The 22400-nt window shown below is 50.6% G+C and overlaps 1 protein-coding gene across 12 annotated transcripts in view; it reads left to right on the top strand.

Moving 5' to 3' along the window:
* Positions 1 to 21323, top strand: part of MPRIP (myosin phosphatase Rho interacting protein) — a 211661-nt gene extending 190338 nt beyond the window's left edge. For 5 of the 12 annotated variants that reach the window (XM_049874770.1, XM_049874771.1, XM_049874762.1 and 2 more), the window contains 8 exons: positions 2544 to 2691; positions 3171 to 3288; positions 4526 to 4685; positions 5841 to 5960; positions 6797 to 6883; positions 7555 to 7717; positions 9314 to 9399; positions 13868 to 21323. In XM_049874770.1, coding sequence (XP_049730727.1) covers positions 2544 to 2691; positions 3171 to 3288; positions 4526 to 4685; positions 5841 to 5960; positions 6797 to 6883; positions 7555 to 7717; positions 9314 to 9399; positions 13868 to 13939 — 954 coding nt within the window. In that variant the 3' untranslated portion in view covers positions 13940 to 21323. The other 7 variants (XM_049874763.1, XM_049874773.1, XM_049874767.1 and 4 more) reach the window with 6 other exon arrangements.
* Positions 21324 to 22400: the final 1077 nt, after the last annotated feature.

Genomic DNA, 22400 nt, shown 5'->3' with positions numbered 1-22400 from the left:
ACAGGCCTCTGTGGTGACCCAACCTGACGGTCAGCACAGGCTTCTGCGGTGACCTGACCTGACAGCACAGTTCTCTGTGGTCACCCGACCTGACAGCACAGGCTTCTGCGGTCACTTGACCTGACAGCACAGTCTTCTGCAGTGACCTGAACTGACTGCACGGGCCTCTGTGGTGACCCCACCTGACAGCACAGGCCTGTGTAGTGACCTGACCTGACAGTACAGGCCTGTGTGGTAACTGACCTGACAGCACAGGCCTGTGTGATGCCCCGACCTGACGGTCAACACAGGCCTCTGTGGTGACCCGACCTGACAGCATAGACCTCTGCAGTGACCCCGTGACCTGCACCCAGATCCCAGTGCCCTCCTTGAAGAGCCTCCAACAGCGTGCCAGTCTGTGTACACAAGTGCTATGGCTGTACCCATGCAAAACAGGGTACTCCTTCCTACCAGGTCCACCCTTCATATTTGCATCCACAAGGACCTCCTCCGAGGTGAGGTGATTTCCACCCCCAGAGTGCCCAGCTGGACCTGCTGACATCAGACCACCAGTTAGCAGAAATCAGAACAAAACACCCTGGCTAACAAGCTGCCCCGAGGTTGTGCTGGGTTCTGGGTGTTCTTCCACAGGGGAGCGCACCAGGTGGCATCTTTTAGGGTGCCGCTTTGAGCCTGTTGCTCTGTGCCCAGTTTCTGCTCCCAGCCCATCAGGTGGACATAACCCTCTTTTGTAACCAAATACTACTAGTCTTAGGAGAGCCCAGATAATATCAGTCACTTTGTTTGGATTTTTCTCCTGGTTGTGGAGACAAGGGTCTTGTTCTAGTGCTTCCCCACCCCTGCCGTGGCCACAAGGGGATGCCTCTCCACCGTGGCTCAGGAAATGGGTTGTTGCAGAGCTTTTTGTTGATCACAGGGATAATTAAAAGTTAAAATTTGTTTACATAGTCATTAGCGTATACATTCTCCAAGGAAACAGTTGGATCTTTAAAGGTACCTTAGTCTCTCTATTAGAAGAATTTTTACGCCTGTCTTCCAAATATTCTGAAGTTTTCAAACAACAACAACAAAAAAAACCAAGATGAAAACTGCAAGGCCTACCAGCTGCGTGTTAGCTGAAAAACCATAGATTAGCCCAAGCATGGAATGGAGGACAAGGCACTCAGAAGTAGAGCCTGAGGGCCAGGCAGATCTCCCTTCAGACCTGGCCACAGCTCTGGAACTTTCTACCATCCTGGGTGTGAGGGAGGTGGAGGAGGCAAAGCCAGGAGGCAGCCAGCTTCCATAAGGGAGCCATAGGAGAAGAGATGCCTGGTTTGATAGTACAGCAGATATGTTGCTATGAAGTCTGGGCTAGTTACGAGTTTGAAGAGCTGAAGGAAGGATGTGGGAACAGCCACTCAGCTCTTGCCAGAGCTGTGATGATAGGCATCCTTTCCTGAATCCATGCGCTAAGACGATGGACCAATCAGTATAGAGTAGGAGCTGGGGGATCACCCCCAGACTTGCCTTTGAAGTACAGTTGACTACATTCCCCCATTATTAAACATCAGGAAGAGGCAGCTCCCTGCTCTGAACGGCCCTTGCAGGGATGTAAACAGAAAGCAAGCCTCCAGCACAGTGCCCAGAGCCACTGCCCCAGACCCAGGCTCCCTGTTGTGGGTGCTGGGGTAGTGGGTCTTTTCTTAGGGTGCCTTGTCCTTCCCCTGTGCCCCTGTCCACGTAGTAAGCCCTGTCCAGGTTGACAGGGCATGGCCCGGTGTGGACAGTAGCTCTGCTGTGCGTGCCTGGTCACGGTGCGGTTGCTCACGACAGGCCCATCTCTCCACATTCTTAAAGAAAACAAGGTGACGAGTGCAGCCTGACCCAATTCCCTCCATTGGCACCTGGGGAAAGAGCAAGGCGAAATGGCCGTTTTACAGTCACCAGCTGGCTAATGGCAGGGCTGGGCGAGGCACCTGACTGCTGGCAATGGGCTCTGTCTACCCCTGAAGGAGCAGCAGGGTCTCCCCCAGCGGCCTCGGTCCTCTGGCTGATAGATACTCAGAAGGTAATAGCCCTGAAGATATGGGCCATTGCTGGTCGTTGTTGCTAACAGTTGCTCATGAGGTGCCCAGTTTGTGGCTGCTGGCACTGAGAGCTCTTCACTCTTAACTCCAAACCAGAAATGATGAGCCTCTTCCTGTCTTCTCTCTCCTCTCCTCCTCCGCCATTTCCATCTGGCCACAGTGAGTCTATGAAAGTCCAGGATTGCCTGTTTGAAACTCCACCGCACCCTCTTCCTACCCACAGTACCTACCCTTTCCCAGGAGAGATGGGATTCAGAACAATCACATAGAAATAAGACACATAGCTTATGAATGCACACACCTTCCTAGTGCTCTAACAGCGCACAGGCACGGGGGAGCCTCAGTGGAAACCTCGGCAGCCAGCTCGAGCTCCACAGGGGCTGATGGGGCCAGAGTGGTGCTTGGCTGCTTATGAGACAGGAAGCCCTACTTAGGAGTCAGGAGGAAAACCAACAGCCCATTTGCATTTTGCAGGCCACATGTGAGCGGGGGTTTGCAGCCATGGAGGAGACACACCAGAAAAAGATTGAGGATCTGCAGAGGCAGCACCAGCGGGAGCTAGAGAAGCTGCGCGAAGAGAAGGACCGCCTCCTGGCAGAAGAGACTGCCGCCACCATCTCAGGTGGGCAGCGGGTGGGGCAGGACAGCTGCAAGCTCGTTCTAGACAGAGACATCACTGCACAGTTCTCTCCAAGGAGAAGCTGGTGCTAGGAGACACTGAGTACTCCCCAGCCCAGAGCCAGGCCCCAGCTCCTCCTTGGCGACATCTTTATTCCAGAGCTGACGTGCTCTGCTCTGGGCAGGCACAGTCGAGTGTCCGCACTGCCGGTGATTTGTGATACTGCTGTAGTCGGATGTGACTGCACAGTCAGTTGTCATGTCAGTACCAAAGAGAAGATATACCAACCCAAGCACTGGCATGTTTTATGAACTCATACGTGATTTAACACTGGCATTTATCAGTTTTCTCTTCTAACACCAAAAAAAGCAACTCCATCCCTTCTGGAAGAGTCAGTGGGGACTCTTCCAGCCTGCCTACACCCAGGGGCCCGGTGCAGGAGGGCTGCCTGTCAGCCTCGCCATTTCTTTGCATACTTGCAGCCATCGAGGCCATGAAGAACGCCCACCGGGAGGAGATGGAGCGGGAGCTAGAGAAAAGCCAGCGCTCCCAGATCAGCAGCATCAACTCGGACATTGAAGCCCTGAGGCGGCAGTACCTGTGAGTCGTCCAGCAGGAGGGGCGGCCTCCAGGAGGGCCTGGGGGGTCAGGGAGAGCGTCTGACAGCTGCGCAGAGATCCGAGTCCCCAGGTGGTGTGGCAGCAAGTGGCGCTAAAGGGCCGATCAGACTGGCCGCTCACGGAGCTTGCGTGGCAGCGCCCTCCTGCTGCCTTCAGCTGCCACTGCGGCGCCTCCTTGAGCTGGCATATTTTGTAGCAGGAATATGGCCTGAGTCGGGGCTTCCTGTTAGTAAACAAACCGACGAAAAACAATCACTGAAACCTAAAGAATAGGGTGCAACAAAGGAGACTTTGTAATGTTAGTTGTTTACTGCTGCTCCGAGAAGCCTCTGCAGCCCTCTCTATCCACTGCTGTTGTTCAGGCAGCCTGGGGGAGGACGTGGCTACGATCCAGCATGTGTCCCCAGCAGTGCTCCCTGGAGAAACGCCGTGTGCTCCTTCCCTCTGCACAGGCGACAGGGTGGAGAGCACACACCAGGGTCAGCAGTTGATTTTCCTGTGTAGAATTTGCACAGCGCACAGCCCTTGGATTGCAGCTGTGGAAGCCACTGGTCATTAGCCGTTTTCTGATTCTTTGTGGCAGTGTAAAGATGTCATGGTACCTGCCTCTGAGGAGCTCCAGGTTTAGTGCAGGAGACAGACGTGTAAAGACAGGTGCACTCAAGGCCGAGGGCTATGGCATGGGGCCACGTTCCATAGAGCAGCCACCAAGAAAGGGGGTCTTGAAAAATCTGCTCTTGAAGCCCCTCATCCTTAGTCTCCCTAGTGGGGAAAACCAAACCATTCTCCAGGGCCCCAGGGTGACTGAGCACGGCGTCCCCGGCCCAGCATCCTGTGTGCTTGCAGAGCCCAGCACTGGAGTCTGCCCTCACGCCCCCTGAGCAGCCCAAGCCTGCTCCTCTCAGAAACCCAGCACTGTGCCCCGGGAAAGGGTCCTCTGTCGACTGGCATCAGAGGAGTAGTAGGAATATGTCTTTAGAAATAATAAGCTGTTGGAAAGACAGCCAAGGAAGGGCACGGAGTAGATTTTTTGAACCTGAAGTATTTTTTAAGTTGTCATCCCTTATTTTTTAAATGGATAAAAAATGGTGGTGACCACAGAGTCCACAGGGACTGTTCCTGAGCATCTCACTGCACTGCAAGTTGCAGGAAGGGACAGGGAGCCTTCAGAGGCCGGGGCGGAGTGAGGCAGGGCTGTGAGCAGTGCCTCTCCCCAGGGAGGAGCTGCAGTCGGTGCAGCGGGAGCTGGAGGTGCTGTCAGAGCAGTACTCACAGAAGTGCCTGGAGAACGCCCACCTGGCCCAGGCACTGGAGGCTGAGCGGCAGGCCCTGCGGCAGTGCCAGCGTGAGAACCAGGAGCTCAACGCCCACAACCAGGTGAGCCATACCAGCTGCATGCCACATGAGGGCCTTCTGACATGTCTCAGCATGTTGGCTGTCTTGTTCACCTGAGCCAGCTGCTGGAATTTGGGGTAACTTTTGTACAGCCCTTTGGGAACTCTAAAATGTCTTCATTCCTTCCCCTGACATCTTTGAGTTTTTGGTTCAGTAATTGCCAAGCAGGGCCTTGGTCAGAAGCCCTCATTGCAGAGGAGGGAGGCGGCTTAGGCTGCTCAAGTTGGAATCGTACACTCATTAAACTGTCTGCTCTCAGAAAGCTGGAGTGCATTTAAAGTTCTGGTTAATTGCAGGGTTCAAGTTAGACTTAGTTCATGTAAGCTATTCTGGGGGTGCCAAGTCAAACCACCCCCTGAGTTACCCATTCCGCTTGGCCTCCTGGCACTGGCAGCACAGACGTATGTGATGAGGCCTCTCTTCCCGGTGTGCCGGAGACGTCCCCTGGCCCCACACGCACTGCTGAGCCTGTGTGTATCGAGGGCTGTTGGGCAAGACTCCTTCCACTTCATCGCGGCAGTGCTTAGAAAGTGGCTACTTGTCAGCTGAAAAGAAGGTACAGAAGATGAGAGAGGAGGGGGACAGCAGGGCCTACTCCTGCGAGAACTCAGTGAGACAAACCATGAAACGAATGAACGCTAGTTATGGGTACCGCAGGTAAGAGCTCAGCTGCTGAATAAAACATTGACGGTTCAAGTCCACCCAGAGGCACCTCAGAAGAAAGGCCTGGTAATCTACTTCCAAAAAATCAGCCTTTGAAAACCCAATGGAAGCACAGTTCTACTCTGACGCACGTGGGGTTGCCATGAGTTGCAGTCCACTCAATGGCAGCTGGTATCATAACAGAAAGGTATGAAAGGTGATCAAGTCCTGCATACACAGCTCCATAAACACTTATATAACCCCCTTCAGACAGCTGTTACGGGGAGGTAGGTCACAGGTAGTGACAACCCTCACGTGCTGAAGCTTAAGTGTGCTGGCGCGCACACAACAGCGCCCCATCCTCCTCTGCTTTTACAGCTGACCGCTGCATGTTCTTAGTGGCAACATTATCTTTTCCTTGTTGAGTTGTTTGGTGTGTGACCCCCGAGCATCTGTGTTGAGTGTCACAGTTGGCTTTGCATTGCTGTCCCCCAGGAGTTAAATAACCGCCTGGCTGCAGAGATCACACGGCTACGGACATTGCTGACCGGGGACGGTGGAGGGGAGGCTGGGGGCTCGCCCCTCACACAGGGCAAGGATGCCTACGAGTTAGAGGTATGCCTCAGCCAGCTTCCTCCCGTTTACCCAGCCCCACCCTGTGCACTGTGCAGACCAAAACAAGAACAGATGCAGTCCCCAGTCGGCAATGTCACGGGGAGATAAGAGTGAAAGAACACTGCAAGATATGAAAGTTACCCAAGATCACAGCAGGCAGCAGTCAGTTGCCAGGCAGCATGGGAGCCACCACCAGGAGGGGTGGTCCAACCCAGCCCCCCCCCGCCCACTCTCCGGTTGTCACCGCAGCCACAGATATTGGCCACTTGAAACTCTCACGTGTAATAACTGAATCCCTGGGTGCTTGAGATTATACCACACCCTGTTTCTCAGGACCAGGGCTTCGTTTTAAGTTACAGTGATTGATTTTGATGTATAAGGTGTGGTTTTATGAAGGCACTTAGATTTCTTTCCATTCGGTTAAGATTTTTTTCACAAAAAAGATCTCATACTAGGAGGGCTTTACCACGCACGGGCAGGAGAGGCTGAGGGAGTCCCCACAGGCATGTCAGCGGTGGCCTCGGCAGAAAGCGAATCAGCAGTTACACTTCACGAGACCCCGGAAGCAAATGAGACTGGATCTCAGAGTACTAGAAGAAATTCTGGGTGGTTTCCTCTCCTTCTATTTTCATATGTAATTTTTAAGTTTCCCACAACATTTAAACAGTCTTTTCTGGTATTCTCAATTAAATGTTGATGGCTGAGGCATCCTGAGCAGCAGCGTGCCCTCTTGTGGGGGTGGGGGTGGGGGGCTCTGGATGACCCTAGCCCCCTGTGCAGAGACACAAGAGGGTTCTCATCCCTGAACCTCAGTCCCGACTCCTCTCTTGTCCTAGGTCTTACTGCGGGTCAAGGAGTCAGAGATACAGTACCTAAAACAGGAAATCAGCTCTCTCAAGGACGAGCTGCAGACAGCACTGCGGGTAATGGCTGTGTCACCGGGAGATCCAGGGAATGGGCCCCAGAGAAGGGGGGAGAGGGCGGGACCCACAGAAAGCCCCACAGGTATACTCCAGGCTGCTCTAGAACAGGTGTCGTCTTCACGGAGAGCAACTTCACAAGCAAGTTCTCGTAAAACCCCAGTCCGCACTAAGTGTGGAAAAGAGGAGCCACCTGTCTCCCCTTGAGGGGTTGTATCTGCATCTCCTGTGCGCTCTGCACAGGTTAGAAGAGGCCTGGCTTCCCATCCAGTTGGTCAGGCCCTGCTTATCTCCTGTGGGGGACTCTTGGAATCAAAGGGAGGAGATTCAGTCACTTTGAAAGTGGGACAGGACTCCTCCAAACAGAGTAGGGTTCCCAGCAAGGGCCCACAAGCTGAACGATCACTGGCAGGGGGAGCCGCAGCCTCTGGCACTGGTGGCCCAGCGGACCGCCTCTCCTGAGCTCAGGGAGGCCCCAGGAATCCAGGGGGAGCACCTCCTGGTCGCCGTGCTGTCGTGCGCCACTGGCTCTGCTCTGTGTCCCGTGTCTGCCCTGGCCCTAGGCGCTGCAGCTGGGCGAGGGCCCAGTTCATGTGCCAGCCCGAGCCCTGCACTTTACTTGGAGGCACTGACGCCAGCATACCACTTTTGGTCTCTGTTCTTTGATTTCCAAGGACAAGAAGTACGCTAGCGATAAGTACAAAGACATCTACACGGAGCTCAGCATCGTGAAGGCAAAGGCAGACTGCGACATCAGTAGGCTGAAGGAGCAGCTGAAAGCAGCTACGGAAGCCCTGGGCGAGAAGTCCCCAGAAAACACCACGGTGTCAGGATACGGTGAGTTCTTCTTCAGGTAGCTGCGCTGTTTCATTTCTCTCTTCCGATGCCTACTTACTCGGCAGTGGGCGGGTGGGAGCAGAGGAGCGTGGGCCGGGGCATGTGCTCTCTGGCTCACTGTCCCCCGCGTGCTGTGTGCCATCTCGGCGGTGGGAATGCTGGCCAAGATTGTACTGCTTGCTGTAAGGAGAAACCACACCACCTGCTTGTGTTTTCATAGGAAGGACAAGTTCCGTTTATCCGTTATCCTAAAGAATTCAGTAGTTGGGTGGAAGGCGCTATCCCTGGGTGCTGGATCCCAGGGTTTTCTGTAAAGTTTGCCGGCAGCCCCTGGGAGGCAGGGTAGGAGGCTGCTCTCTGAGTGCACTGCAGGAGTGGCTCATTTGCCAGCTGGGAGCATCAAGACTTCTGAGCAAGAGTGAAACGGCAACACATTAAAGACCTGTTGCTGTATCAGGCACTCCAAATGCCTGATTTCATTTGGCCTTCATGTTGACCTTTTTAAAGGACTGACAGCCGTGACATTCCATCACACTAATATCCACAACATTCCATTTTTCCTCTCCGCTAGCCAGGGTGAGTAACAGTGGCAAGCTGGTGATGCCGGCACCACTGTAGAGGGTGTACATTGGCATCTTTCTGGAAGGCCATCGGGCAACATGTAGCAAATTTTAAATCAACTATGGCTAACTCCTATAGGGTCGCTATGAGTCGGAATCGACTCGATGGCAGTGGGTGGAGTGGGTTTATGGCTAACTCTGGAAGGATAACAAAATGGAAACAGTGGTTGCTTCTGAGGAGGAAGTGGGGAGAGACAGGGAGAGAGGAAGACTTAGAATTAGAGGAATGTGTGTATGTCCTTTGACCTACAGCCATACCTTCTGAAACACACCAGGGCACAATTTGTGTGTGCAGGTGACTCGTATGTGTGTGCAGAGGCCAATCATGGGGCTCCACCCAGGCATCCGCAGAGGACCATGTGCCCTGTGGAAGAGTCACACAGCAGAATACCACACAGTGTTTTTGTTCTGCCGTGGAAAAAGACCCATAAATACATGAAGAAAAGAAAAAACACCCAGACCCAGTATGTACAGTCTGGCCAGAGATAGATCTGTCTGTGCTGTTTGTGTTCAGGCAGATGCTTCAGTCAGACTGTTCACGGTGCTCTTCTTGTGGGATACATAGTGAGAGGACTTTGTCTCACCCCGCGGTATGTGGCCATCCGTTGTCACCAGGAGGCAGGCCGGAGTAAAGACGGAATGGTCCAGTGGATCTGACTAGCAGCTCCGTCCAGCCCGGGAGTGGAGACTCGAGGATGTTCCGGCCATCCTCACGGTTCTCAATCTCCAGGCTGATCTAGGGAGGGAGGGCCTGTGAGGGGCCAGGCAGACACGCCTCACTTGTTCAGGAGCACCGAGTTATTCCATACAAGACTCAAAGTGTTTTAGGGTTATTGCTGTAAATCCCTTTAGGGTGTTTAGGAAGTGTAATGTGCCACACATGTGCAGCTATAACAAGCTTTGGGGATTTTGAACATGTAGTCTGGTTCCAGAGGGTTTTAGAAGACACAAGTAACAGGTCTGTCTGTCCCTTCAGATATAATGAAATCTAAAAGCAACCCTGACTTCTTGAAGAAAGACAGATCCTGTGTCAGCCGGCAACTCAGAAATATCAGGTCAAAGGTGAGTCCAGTGTCTGGCCTCTGGGTGTCTGGGGCTTGAGCAGGCACTGCAGAGAAGAGCCCAAATCAAAACCCAGGAGCCAGCAAGGCTCACCCAGGGACGCAGGCAGCCTCTCCAGCGCAGCCCTGAGCCCCAGAATGCACCCACCCCATGCCACATGGCCTTGCTGGGGCTGCCTGCTAGTTTCTAGCGTCTTCCATGCAGTAGCGAGGCCCCTCCTGACGCCCAGGGCCTAGGCCCATGAGAAGCAGGCTGGAGTGGCTTCACCTCACCCTCCCACCCGCCACTGGCCTTTTAGTCCCCTGTGCCAGCCGTTCCCTGCATGTCTGTGTTGTAACATTGGTGCCACCTGCCCTCGAGCCAGCTGGTGGCCTGCAGCCTTCCCATGCACTGTGGTGCAAACCTGCAAGCTTCCCAGGGCGGGTGGGGGTGGGAAGTGCTCCGCGTGTTCATTTGGGATTTATTATGTTGTTTTATTTTTGCTCTTTCCCCTGACAGTCGGTAATTGAGCAGGTCTCATGGGATAACTGAAACGAGCCCGAGTCCAGGCCCCCTGTCGTGTAGGTAAACCACCTCTCACCACCACCACCTGCCGCTGCCTGGGCGGCTCACTCTGCATGCACTGCTCACACCCCCGTGTCAGATGCCTGTGATCACCCTTGTATGCATCCATCCTGCTCCACAGGCATATGGAAGCGAAAGGAAGTTTCTTTTAACCTGTTCTAGGGAGTTAGTTAACACTATAACCTCTTAAGAGTCGACGGAGCTCTCCTTCTCAGCCCGGTGGGCCAGCCAATGGGTGCTGTCCGGAGGCAGCGGGCAGATGTGCCACTGGGCCCGGGCAGCATGCATGTGGAATGGCCTGTGCACACCTGGTGACTCACCCATGCTCTCTGGGACACCAACTCAGCCCTCTGCCCAGGGGGGATCCAGAGCACCCACTACGCTGACAAGCCACACCTGTTAGCACTGACGAGCGCCCCCCAGTTCACAGGCAGGCTGACCACAGGCAGGATACTGAGCACAACCCACTGCCCAGCAGGGGTTTCTTTGACATCAGGGCTTGTAGGTTGCTCTGAGGAGCTATGGGAAGATGGTTCCGAAGAGCAGAGTTCTAAGTACAAGCTACTGACAATATGCAAAACTAACTGAAGTTTTAAAAAAAAAGCAAGTAATAGGGGTTTTGATATTTTACCAGCACTCTTTAAAAAAAAAAAAAAATCTCACTGGTGCCATTGAGGACTTTGCCATAAAGGGGGAGGGGTGGGAGTAATCCCTCACCTGCCCGTAAAGCGCCTGTCCCCCATCAGGACTGGCATTTGGGGCCTGGCTCCCTTTCAGCACAGCTCCAGGGTGTGGTCACTTGTTCGGCCTCTGAGGTCTCATTCATTTGGTTACTAGGAGGTTGAGAAGAGCAGAAGGGACACCAGCACTGTCCAGACTCCCGGCATGGGGACGCTGAGGTGCCACTGAGCCAGACTGGCAGCAACAGAAGCAAGGCTCATTTGCAGCCACCTGGCCTGCACCGGCCTTCCAGAGGAGCCGTCACTCCTGAAGTGTGTTTGCTTTAGGACACACTTTGAGAAAATCCGAGTGTTTCAAACCTAGCCAGTTGGTTCAGCTTATTTATCTTTCTACAGTTCCAAGTCGCTTGTGTCCAAATATGGTTTAGGTTTGATTGAAAACGTAGTTTAGGCTTTTTTCTTTAAACATGAAAAACGTTCTGTTTATCAAAAGGAAAATGTGTTCTTTTTTGGGGATATGGTTTTCTTATTTAAGATTCTGTTTCCTATTTGGAGCTAAGCTCCGTTATCTTCAGGCGTTTCCTAAAGGGTTTGGACATGTGGGTATCTGGGATCAGTGTGGGGCATGATGGGGACCCTCTGACCAGGCCTGTGGGTGACAGTGACGGAGGGGACAGGCTGCGCCTTGGTCAAAACAGACACAGCCGTCCCCGGGGCGGCGGGGGGGACAGTGTCAGTCCCTGCAGGGACATGGTCAAGGAGAGGTCAGAAGTGAGGAGACGGCCATGTACCCAGAAGGAGTACCTCAGCCAGCAGAGACCACCCAGGTTCTCAGGCCAGGACTGGAGGAGGGTGAGGGAGCCCAGCAGTGGCCTGAGTCAGTGTTGGGTTCGGCTGCTTTCCCAGCGTCAGGAGAAAGCCCCTGGTGTGCAGGACATCCCGTTGGCCCTAGGAGAAAGCAGGACTTGTGATGTCTCAGGTGGTGGGGGACAGCTGTGGAGGGGCTGAACCCAGCCCCCTGCAACACTAGCAGACACACACACGTACATGGGGGATATGTTCTTTTCCCTTGTCGTATTTAGGAAACCCTCCCAAGAAAACAGGAACGAGACTACCCAGAAACGGAACATCTAATTGGTGCTTTTTGACATGGGATCTGACATATATTTATATCTTTCATTTATGATCTGTTTTTACATCCTGCCTCACTCCAAACAGGACAGAAAGTCCCAGCACCCACAAAATAAAAGCAAACTAGTTATATAAGAGCAGCATGGCTCGTTCTGGGGTTGAGAGCAGGGAGAGATTTCCCCAGGGTTCCTATAAAATGTCCATGTTTGTGGTGGGCCCTGGGAGAGGAGCCAGGCAGCCCCGGGCTCTGGTGGGAAGCAGGCACAGGGGCTTGCAGAGCGGTGGCCCTTCTCTGGGCAAGGGACAACATGTAAGGTGCTGCTTTTTACCCATGGGTGTGGCTTACGACGGGGTGGGAGACCCCTCATTGCCCGCTGGCCCTGGCCAACCCTCCCTGAACGCAGCCTGGGCTAAGACAGCAGCCATGGCCCGTGGTGCTACCCAGCGGTCCTCCAGAGCCCTCCTCTTAGAGCCCTCAAGTCCAGGGTCTCTCACATGGGATGGGACGGCTCAGCCCACCTGGGTGTCATCACATGCCCACGAAGACCCTGTTCTACCCTGGCTCCTGTAGAGAAGGAAGGGCCCTGGGCCTGCACCAGGAGAGTAAGGCCTGGACACCAGCAACACTTGGACACAAGTGGTGTGTTAAGTGAGGAATGACAGACAGTTCTGGCTTCAAACGGAAGGTGGATTTGCTACCCCTTCCTACCCACCCTCTGTGAAAGGCTTCAAAGGTAGCTGTAACAGCCCTCCTACCTGCCCCCAAAAAACGTAGCCCTAACCAACTGATTAATTTGACGTTTGTTTGGACCAGTGCGTTTCAGAATGTTTAGCAGTAGAACACTTTGTTTCCACTCATACATGTGTATATACATATATAAATGTATGTATACACACACACACACACACACGCTGTATGTATATGTATACACATATATATTTCTACAGCATAAAAAACCAGCCGAGCTGTTCTGGATGAAGGTGGGTAGGGAGGGGGACACCTGAGCCCACCACCAGGTCCTCTGAGAAGAGCCTGGGGCCACCAGACCTCTGTTAGCACCACCTGCCCTGAAGCACCTGGTCTGACCAGGGAGCCGACTTGCCTCCAGCTGCAGCAGCCAGAACTCCTGAGGAGTCCTTCAGACCAGGCCGGTCCCACATCCCAGCATCTGATTTCCCGTGGCTCTCCTGTGCCTGCTCTAGCACACACAGGCCATGTAGGATGGCAAATCTGGGTCTGCTTTTCTGCCTGTAAAATGGGGGAGATCCTTTCAGAGGGCTGTTGTGAAGATCGAGGAAGACGACTCGGGAACAGGGCCAGTCCACACGAGGTGCTAGGACTCCATGTATTTTGTCGTTCTCTGAAAAGCGGTGTTTCTTTTCTCATCTGGAAATTAAATCTTTGAGGAAAGCCTCTAAGAGTGAGGTGGGGAGTGTTCTGTCTCCCGATTAGTAAAATGTCTTTCATCCCAGAACTTACAATTTAAATCTTCCCAAGATCCCACAGGAACAGAGCATTGGTTTTAGTCTGAAAACCTGAGTACCTATGTTGGTGTGTTCCAAAATCGCTGTGACATTTCATGCGTGTCCTCAGGGAAAGCCCAGAGGGGAGCAGGCCCTGTGGGTGCAGATCAGAGGCAGGGAGGGCGACTCAGCGGCTCTACTCTGCCCCAGCACTGGATGCTGCCATTAACAGGCACAGAGGAGCCGGAGGTGACTAAAGCCACACACAGGAGAAGAGAGATGGGCAATTTTCTGCTTAGCACAGTTTTTTTCCTTGCTGCTTATCTGAGGAACCCTAAGCTCAGAATTCAGCTTCTTAAACACATGGTCTCATCCTGCTGATTTTTTTCCTTTTTCATCCAAATAACTTTCAGACTGTGGCACATCCCACCAGTAACACCGCCTCACAGGGGCCAGTTTCCTCTTTGGCATGCCCACTAATCTGTCGGGGAGGCACCCCTCCTCCTCTGCCTTGCACCTTCCACCCTGCCAATACCATGGAAGAGCCCTGTGACCTAAAGCGGGGCAACAGGAATTTGGGCTTGGTGGCATTAAGGGTCTGCTTGTCTGTTCTCTCCCCCCCCACCCAGAGTCTGAAGGAAGGCCTGACGGTGCAAGAGCGGTTGAAGCTCTTTGAATCCAGGGACTTGAAGAAGGACTAGCTCCTCCCATCCCACCTGAACGCCCCCCAGCTCACAGCAGTCCAGCCGAGCGCTGCTCCCTGCTGCACCTGACCTTATCACTCTTGTCGTTGGCGTCACCGCTGTCTGGGGTACGGGTATATGAGGCTGCGTCACGGGCTGCTCACACCAGTCCCTGTGCGATGATTCCGACTTCCCAGTGTCTTATCAAAGCTCTTTCTCGTGGTATCAGAATTGAGTCAGTCAGCTGGGAGCCGAGCATCTGTCTTGATACCTACCCCCTTCCTTGCTGTAACCACCACACTAACTATCAGTATTAAGGCCAACAGCCTGTCGATAAGCTAGCTCCGTCTCACGCGTGCACTGGGGCCGTGGGCCATGGGTGGCTCCTGCTCTGCTCACGGCAGTGGTGTGGTGCTGGGTCCTCTGCAGCCAGGCACTCCGTGAGGTAGACTTCCTCGTGGTCACCCTCTGGCTCCAGCACAGCTGTCAGGACACTGGCCAGCCTGGGTCACAGCACTGCAGCTCACTAGCCTACAGGGAGAAGCTAGAGGAAGAAACACAGGCCTCCCTCTGGGGGACTGACATTTGGGAGGACAGCATTTTGTATTTGTTCCACTAATGCAGCTTAGAACCATATCCCAGATAATTGGGGTAAACCTATCACAACCTGAAAACTGTTGAAAGCAACCGTTCCTAATTTTGTTTGTTTTTTTATTAAATCTTGCACAAAATACCAGGTCCCCCTCTCCTTGCTTCCTCCGACTGTTCCTTTCTTAGTCGTTAATAACCCTGGTATTTTCAGAATGACTTCATGTTGACCTGCAGGCTGGTGTTTTGAACTGTGAGTGCAAATAATGATGAGTTCCCCATAGGGAACCATTCAGAGGAAAAAGAGAACATTCGTTTTACCCTTTCTGAAAAGAAACTGTCAAGTTGCTTTTGAAAAGGTTGAGAGAACCCGTATGTTAAGTCAAGAAGACAGTAGAGAGGATGTCTGTGTATCACGGAAACTGTCCACTAGGATGTATTCATGCATCTTAACTCTGGTTTAGTTCATCTGAGCGCGATTGTTTACCTTTCAGAAAGCCTAGTTACAATAACTGTATACCAACAACTTTGCTTTTTCTAATAGTTGGAGCAAGATCTTGTAAACTTCCAGGAAGTGTCGTACAGGCCTGTTAGGTTTCTGTGTGACCCTATGGAGACCCTCAGTCCCACTAAGATGAGGAGCACAAGCACCTGCAGCCAGGTAGGCACTGGAGTCCTTCTGGTTCCCTGGCTGCACAGGCAGGGCAGTGGTCACTGCTGTGGGGCAGTCAGCATGTCGTATTCATGCTTGCAGTAGACTTATGGTCTCTGTGGTACATGGAGAAGCCCTGGTGGCACAGTGCCTAAACACTCAGCTGCTAACCGAAAGGTGGATGGTTCGAACCCACCAGCCGCTCTGAGGGAAAAAGATGTGGCAGTCTGCTTCTGTAAAACTGACAGCCTTGGAAACCCTGGGGGGGCAGTTCTACTCTGTCCTATAGGGTTGCTATGAATCGGAATCAAGTCGAGGGCAATGGGTTTGGGTTGTTTGTTTTGTGGTACATGTATATTGTGGGGTAAAAATGCAAAAACAATCTTGCTCACTTTCTAGATTGTTACCTCGTTCATGCTCCTGTTGCTGGAGCATGTAAGCATTTCAAGGACTCCTCGCCTATACCCCTCACTCCTTTGCTCCTATTTTTCCATGTTTCTAAGAGCAGGAGAAAATTATCTCTTTTTAAGAATCTTCTCATCTGCAAATGGGCCAGGCCCTTTTGTGTCACTGGGAAAGGAGCCAGCAGGACTGCTCAGAGCTCGCACTAGGCCATCGGCTCCCGAAGGCAATGACACAGCCACGAATGTCCTCAGACAGGCCCGGGCCCAAGGGTCAGTGGGGTGCAAGGGGACGGAAGTGCCCTTGCTGTTTCCCAGGCATCTGGCTTGCTGGGGTGCTGGAGCCTTACTGCGTGTGCCGACACACTCATCTCTGGGAACCTCAGGCCTTCCCCCCAGCAGCTCCTGCACCCGCAATGCCACAGGGGGCTTCTGGGTGGAGCAGTGCTTAGACACAGGCTCCTCCTGCCTGAGGACTCCACACCCTTGGTGTTCTGAGTCCTAGCTTTTATTCTTCTCTTGCCCCTTGAGGCTAGACCGCAGGAATCCTAGGAAACCTATATGTTGAGGGCAGCATTCTGGGCTGAGAAGGCAGGAAAAGCTTGGCACCTACATGCCCCTTGTCCATAAAGGCACCCCACCTTTCACTCTGGAATGACGGGGGACTCGTGCCCCCAGGCTGGTTGAGTTTGGAGCATTCCCCAGAAAGGAGTATTAATGTGGAGCCAGTGCAAAACTGGGAGCCCCTCTCCTCTCTGAAAAGCTGCTCCTGCTCAGCCCCCAAAAAATGCTCTGAGCCCACCCTGGAGCTGGAGTATTGCTGATATTGCTTCATCAAATAGTGAGCACTCTGCAGGGTCTCCCCCAGGGACAAGAGCGGCGAAAGAGGAGAGACTGTTCACTGCAGCCCTGCGTGCGTCGCGGCACACGGTATGTACCTAGAGTGGTCCACCTGCGGTGGGTGCAGAGCTGCCATTTCTTGGCGTGGGACCCTGCAGGTCATCCAGGGGGCACCATGTCCATACTGGAGAGAAGAACGAAGAGAAATGTAGGCCTGCATTGGTTTCTGGATGGTACAGAAAGGTCCTGCGCAGGGGCTGAGGCCTCCCTGTAGGGTGGTGGCACAGCCGTGACAGGGTCGTGTGACTATGAACCACTGACTCTCAGGCTGCCCCTTGGTACCTCTGCTCCCACCCCGAAGCAAGCATAGGCAAGCCTTTCCCACCTCAGAGGGGAGGGAACGATGGAATGGATAGAATCTTCTCAGTTTTAATTACTGTCCTGTTTAAATATTTATTACTCCATTTGTAATCTGCACCACTTCACCAAACAGCATTCATAACCTGGCATGGGAACCTGTAAGTAACCCAGGCCAAATATATTAATGGAAAAACTAAATAGTTTACCTTTGTGTGACAGTTTCTGTGAGTGATACAGAAGTCACATTGTGTGTGCCTGTGCACGCTTGTGCATACGCACACACACAGCAGTCATTTCTGCTGACAAATACGTTGTGTGCTTGTGATTTCAAAACTAGCGTTCCCAGCGATGAATGGTCTCAGCCCCTGGTGAGGTTTGGCAAAGGGGGGTTTGCCATTGGAAACTGAAGCCTCAGCCAGAAGGAGCCACCGTGAGGCCTGGAGTGCTGGAGCAGCAGTGCACAGACAGGTGGTGGAGGCAGCTTTGGGAGTGTGTGCCACAGCAAGCAAGGGCTCCATCGTCCCAGGGAGGCTCCTCTCCAGGGACCCAACAGGTGTAAAGGTGGGACAGGAGGTAGAAAGGGTCCTGCAGGCTCAGATATAGGGAGACTCAGCAAGGGGCTCTCCACACAGCAGACGGCCGGGTCCCACCACTCACCATGGGCCCAACAGCTGTTTACCAGGGAGTCTGGCTCGGACATGACTCAGGAAGACAGGGATTACAGTTTTTAAAAAACAAAATTGTTGCACCTCAGTGTGTGCCTGAGCGGAACGCCAACAGAGTAAGGCCAGCAAACAAAATTGGTGGCCGACAAACATTTTTATAGAGATGTATTACTACCATTATTTTACGACAGAGATAGATCACTAATTTTTGGCCACCTGCGAACAGCATGAGGCTGGAACACCAACACCTGGCTTTCTTTTCACAAGGATGTCCCGTGAGGCACATGTACAGTAGAAAGTCCCTAATGGGGCACAGCCGTGTGGCACGCAACAGGACAGCCTCCTGCCTGCCTTGGGGCTGAGTCCAGCCTCTGGGCCCCTCGTGGGCTACACACAGTGGGGCCGAGCCAGGGCCTCCCAGCTCTCACCAGTTACGCCAGAAGCAGTCTCTCTGCTTAGAAAGGGTCTCTGGCCTCCCTTTACCACGTAGTAACTCCCTTTGGTTCCTGAGGCCCCCAGGGCTGGTGTGGGCACCCAGGTCCCGTTTGGCCTACTCTTCTTTGAATACAGCCTGTGGCCCAGTTTCAGGGTGGAGTATGAGAACGTACCTCTGTCCCTACCCCTCTGTGCCTGCGTGTGCACGGCTAAGCCAGCACCAGCTTTCTCACTGCTGCTCTTTTATCCAATAATTGCTCTAAGTTCTAAGATAGTTTTTTTCCCATGGAATTCAAAGACACTTTCATTTAGTGGGAAAATAATGCAGCCCATCAAGATTTATTTTTCCTGACAGTGAAAGTTTGTTCTCCATCATCCTAAAGCACTTTAGAATTTAACACTTTATAAGACATAATTAAAAAAAAAAAAAGGGAATTCACAGTGACCTGACCTCTTTATCACCAAGAAGGGGGAAAGAATTAAGTATTCTCAGAGCTTTACAAAGGACAGGGAAGTATATATTATACTTGGGAAATTAAAGCTTTTAAAAAGGTTTGGCACTTTAATTAGAAGTTAATTTCTCTGGAAGCTTTAGTCACTTAAAGTATCTCAGACCCTGAAAATCCGGGACAGTGAATGCACCGTTCCTGTGTCGTGTGAAGCAGGAAGTGTTAGACAGGTGGATCTGACTTGTTGCTGTACTGTTGGTGTTAGCATAGCCCACCCAAGGCACGGTGGTACACATCAGAGATGCCCTTCTGTTCTGGAAGCACCTGGGAAGAATGCAGCTGCGGACTTAGTCTTACTTTCAGTTAGGGTATCTGCACCATGCTTTTTCCCTCCTTCACCTTCATAGGCTGTTCTGCCTTTTTTTTTTTTTTTAAGAGAAATTACTTGACTGCTCAGATAAAATACCCCTTTCCCAGTCAGCGGACACAGGAATTGCCACTGGGTTTGTCATAAACAGCCCACCTTGAAGTTTATCGCTATACAAGTGAGCTTCTCTCCTCTGGCTTTTCTATGTCACCAAACCCTCACAAACTCAGTGCACAATTGGGTTTTTGAGCCTATAAAAGGTCAAGTCTGTCAGTGTTCGCCATACAAAGTCATGAGGCATTTTGTGACACTTTTCGTTTCTCCACAGCAGGCTAAGTCAGGTCATTCTCACATCACTCTTAAAAGATGGCTGCAGTGTCTGTACAGTTCTGTATGTTTATACACAGCATTTGGCAGCATCACAGTTGAAAGCAATAAGATCCAACTGAGGTGAGGTCTAGTAAAACCACTTGTTTTAGGGTCTTTGCTAGGAAGATGTTACGTAACTCCAACATGAAAAACTATCAATTCCTCCCAGGTTTTGTCTGCTACAGAAAGATTCCTGCTTTATTCTTTTGCCCTTTTGAAAACAATGAGTTTCAAGTATTCTTGTCTTTAAATGTCATCATTGTTTTTCCGTAAAGGGAAGAGGTCTCCCTTCTCTTAACATCTTTTAACAGAAGGCTCTCACCTGAGTAAGGAAGTTAATAGCCCAACACTAATGAACCCTCTGTATCGAGGAAGTGGCCCTTCGTTTAAACACACCTTTGGTTCACTTCTCCGGGTGTTTGCTTCTCTGTGGTTCTTATACAGTACTTTGTATATACTTAAAGCTACTACTGCTCACTCAGCGAAGCTTGCAATTTCGCTATATTTAAAGGCAGCTTTGTTTATTTTCTTCAAAATAACCTGTATATAATTCAGAGCAAGCAGTGTAAATAGTACTCAGAAGTTAACTGCAGGGATTTTTGTGACAAAGTTTGTGTGGATTTTTCTAAAATCTTATAATACAGACAGACATTCCTTTTTAAGGTAAGAAGAACCGCTTTGGGTGCAGTGTTGAACTGCACCCAGCATTCAAAGGGAATATTTTTAATGACTGTTACAACTTTTTAAATGCTTTGGTCCCTTGATAGATGGTTTTAAAGAATGTATACAGTACCTGACCCTACAGCCATGACTTATTTTTAATTGAATGAATTCTATAATAGTTCTTGGTAGATCCATTCAGAGGCCTTTAGTAAAATCACGAAAATGAAGAAAGCTGACCAATACTTCAGACAATACCTATACGCAGTAACTTCAGACTGTTGTGGGGAGACTTGGTTGGAGGCACAGGACTGGACTCAGGGATCTAAGCACGTGACTGACAACGTCCAGGACTATATACGTGCTGTGTGCAAGCGCGCAGCTTCCCCAGCTCCTCGGCTGTGTCCTGTGATACCACAGAGGCCGCACAGCTTGTAACTTGTGGTATGCTCTTTTACAAAATGAATCAATGTCAAGTGTAACAAAACATTGAGTCATAACATTTTTAAGAACTGGATAACCCACAATTGTAGGACAAGCAGGGAGGGTGTTAACATTTGACGCGGGTTAAATAAACTGTTGGTCTCAAATTGTGACTGTGGTGGTGGACCCTTACCCCAACTGCAGTGTGAATTCACCCCAAGACCAGATTGTCATCAGACATGGCCACACTGCTTCGTGTCCTACTGAACCTGCCCCTGCTTTCTGGCCACATCACTCAGCTTTATGTTATAGAAAGCTAGGAACAGACTGTAAAGCACAGTAAATTCACTATTGTGTTATATCACAAAACTTCAAGTAAAATGGATTTAAAAGGATTTTAGAACTTACCTTTTAGTATTAATGACTTATCTACTGACTTATTTTTAGGATTCCAAACCAGTTAAGTGATAAGAATTCATTCATGTGCTTTGCCTAATATTTATTAAAGGTAAAATACCCCGGTAGCTCTTCAGCAATTATACTACTTAATGATTTGTCTCACAAATGTGCCCTTCCATCAGGGCAAATGCCTCAGCTCAGCCACTGAAGATAGAATTTACCTGTGCCAGCGTGTTGGTGGAGCTGATACACGAACACAGGGACGAATGGGGGTAATTGTCTCTGCTGTAACACGTCTGAAATAATTCCCAGCAACCTCTCCTGCCCAGCAGAACAAGCTTAGATACTTTAACTGGTGTTTAATTTCTGTAGTAATGCTAAATGATAAAGTTCACCAGACTCAAAATTATGTGCAGAAGGAAGCAGAGGCCCGAAGAAACCAGGCAGAGCTGAGCAGGAAGCCTCTGTCTGCACAAGGCTCCACCTCGGGCCTGACAGCCAGCTCAAGGCACTGCAGTGTCCCCGAGGACGGCCTCGCAGCAAAGCTGCTCTTTTCTTGACAGTCCAAGAAGTATAGTTTAGTTTGGGTTTTTTTTTCCGGGGGGGGGGGGGTTGTTTTGTTTCTTTAAACATAGGTTCTGATCAACTGTCCTTCGCTGCATTTGAAGTGGTAACTTTGTTAAAATATTTATTCCTTTGTGTGACACGCTAGATTCCCATGGATGTAGCTGATGACTTTTGTAAATATTACCTGACCTTACATGAATTACATCATAATAAACTATTTTTGCATCACCCCTTGCATGCTGTGTAATGAGGTTTTGTTTAATGCAGGGTGGGATATATGCCAAATAAGCTTTTGGGTCACAGGTCATAAATAAGTAGCCTAGAAAACCACAATGACTCTGCTTGGGTTTGTTTTTTAACTTGTATAAACTTTTTTTTTTTTTTTTTTTTTAAGGCTTTGGATTAGCTGTCAGCATTTTAAAATTAGGAGATTTCACATAAAAATCCAGATTTGACATGTTCACACCCATAAGTATGATTTATTTTTGAGTAGCGGGAAGATCTGGTAGCAACAATGCCCAGATGACTCACGGAGCAGCCCTCTACGGTAAGGGACGTGCGCTGCAGTTCCCTGAAGGCCTGCTCTCTGCTCCTGTCTGCAGCACCGCCTACAGCACCCTGGGCAGCAGAGTGTGGGGCCCTTGTGATAAGTTTTAAAAAGATTTGCTGCTATTTTCATGCTTTACCACAGTGGCTTTCAAACATCTGACTACAACTCAGGGTAGTATTTTACACACAGGATCTAGTTAAGGTACAATGTCTCAGTTGAGCCAAAATGACAGTATGAAATACTAATGACGGTGATGACTTTAATGAAGGTACCATAAGCCATCCACATCTGTCCCAATTATTAATAGATGTATTTAAGTCAAAATTTTACATTTTGTTTAAGAAAGAAATGTACTTTATATCATGGCCGAAATACACATACACACACCCCAAACCAAAATTTCACAAGGTACTTACTGTACTCTATGATACACACTCTGATGTTTCTATTCTGCTTCATTTTTTTAATTCTAGTTGCTACCCAATAAATTTAAAAACTGGAATCCCCCACCCCACATTGTCATACTCGCTACAATGAAATGTTTGTAAATGACTGTGTGGGAATCCATTTTTTTTTTTTTCAGATAAACAGAAAAAAATTAAAGTCTGATTTAACTTAAGGAATTAAAAAACTCAGCAAAAATGCAGGCAAGTACAGACACATAAAGGGTACATATAAAGTTGTAACCTTTATGTGTCTGTTTTAGTAGTTCAAGGCTGCTTCTGTTATTTTTTGCCCATTTTTTAAAAAATAA

Source organism: Elephas maximus, chromosome 2 (genome assembly GCF_024166365.1).
Source record: "Elephas maximus indicus isolate mEleMax1 chromosome 2, mEleMax1 primary haplotype, whole genome shotgun sequence".
NCBI classification, from domain to species: domain Eukaryota; kingdom Metazoa; phylum Chordata; class Mammalia; order Proboscidea; family Elephantidae; genus Elephas; species Elephas maximus.
The sequence above is the reverse complement of the archived record's forward strand: the minus strand, read 5'-3'. Positions and strand labels throughout refer to the sequence as shown.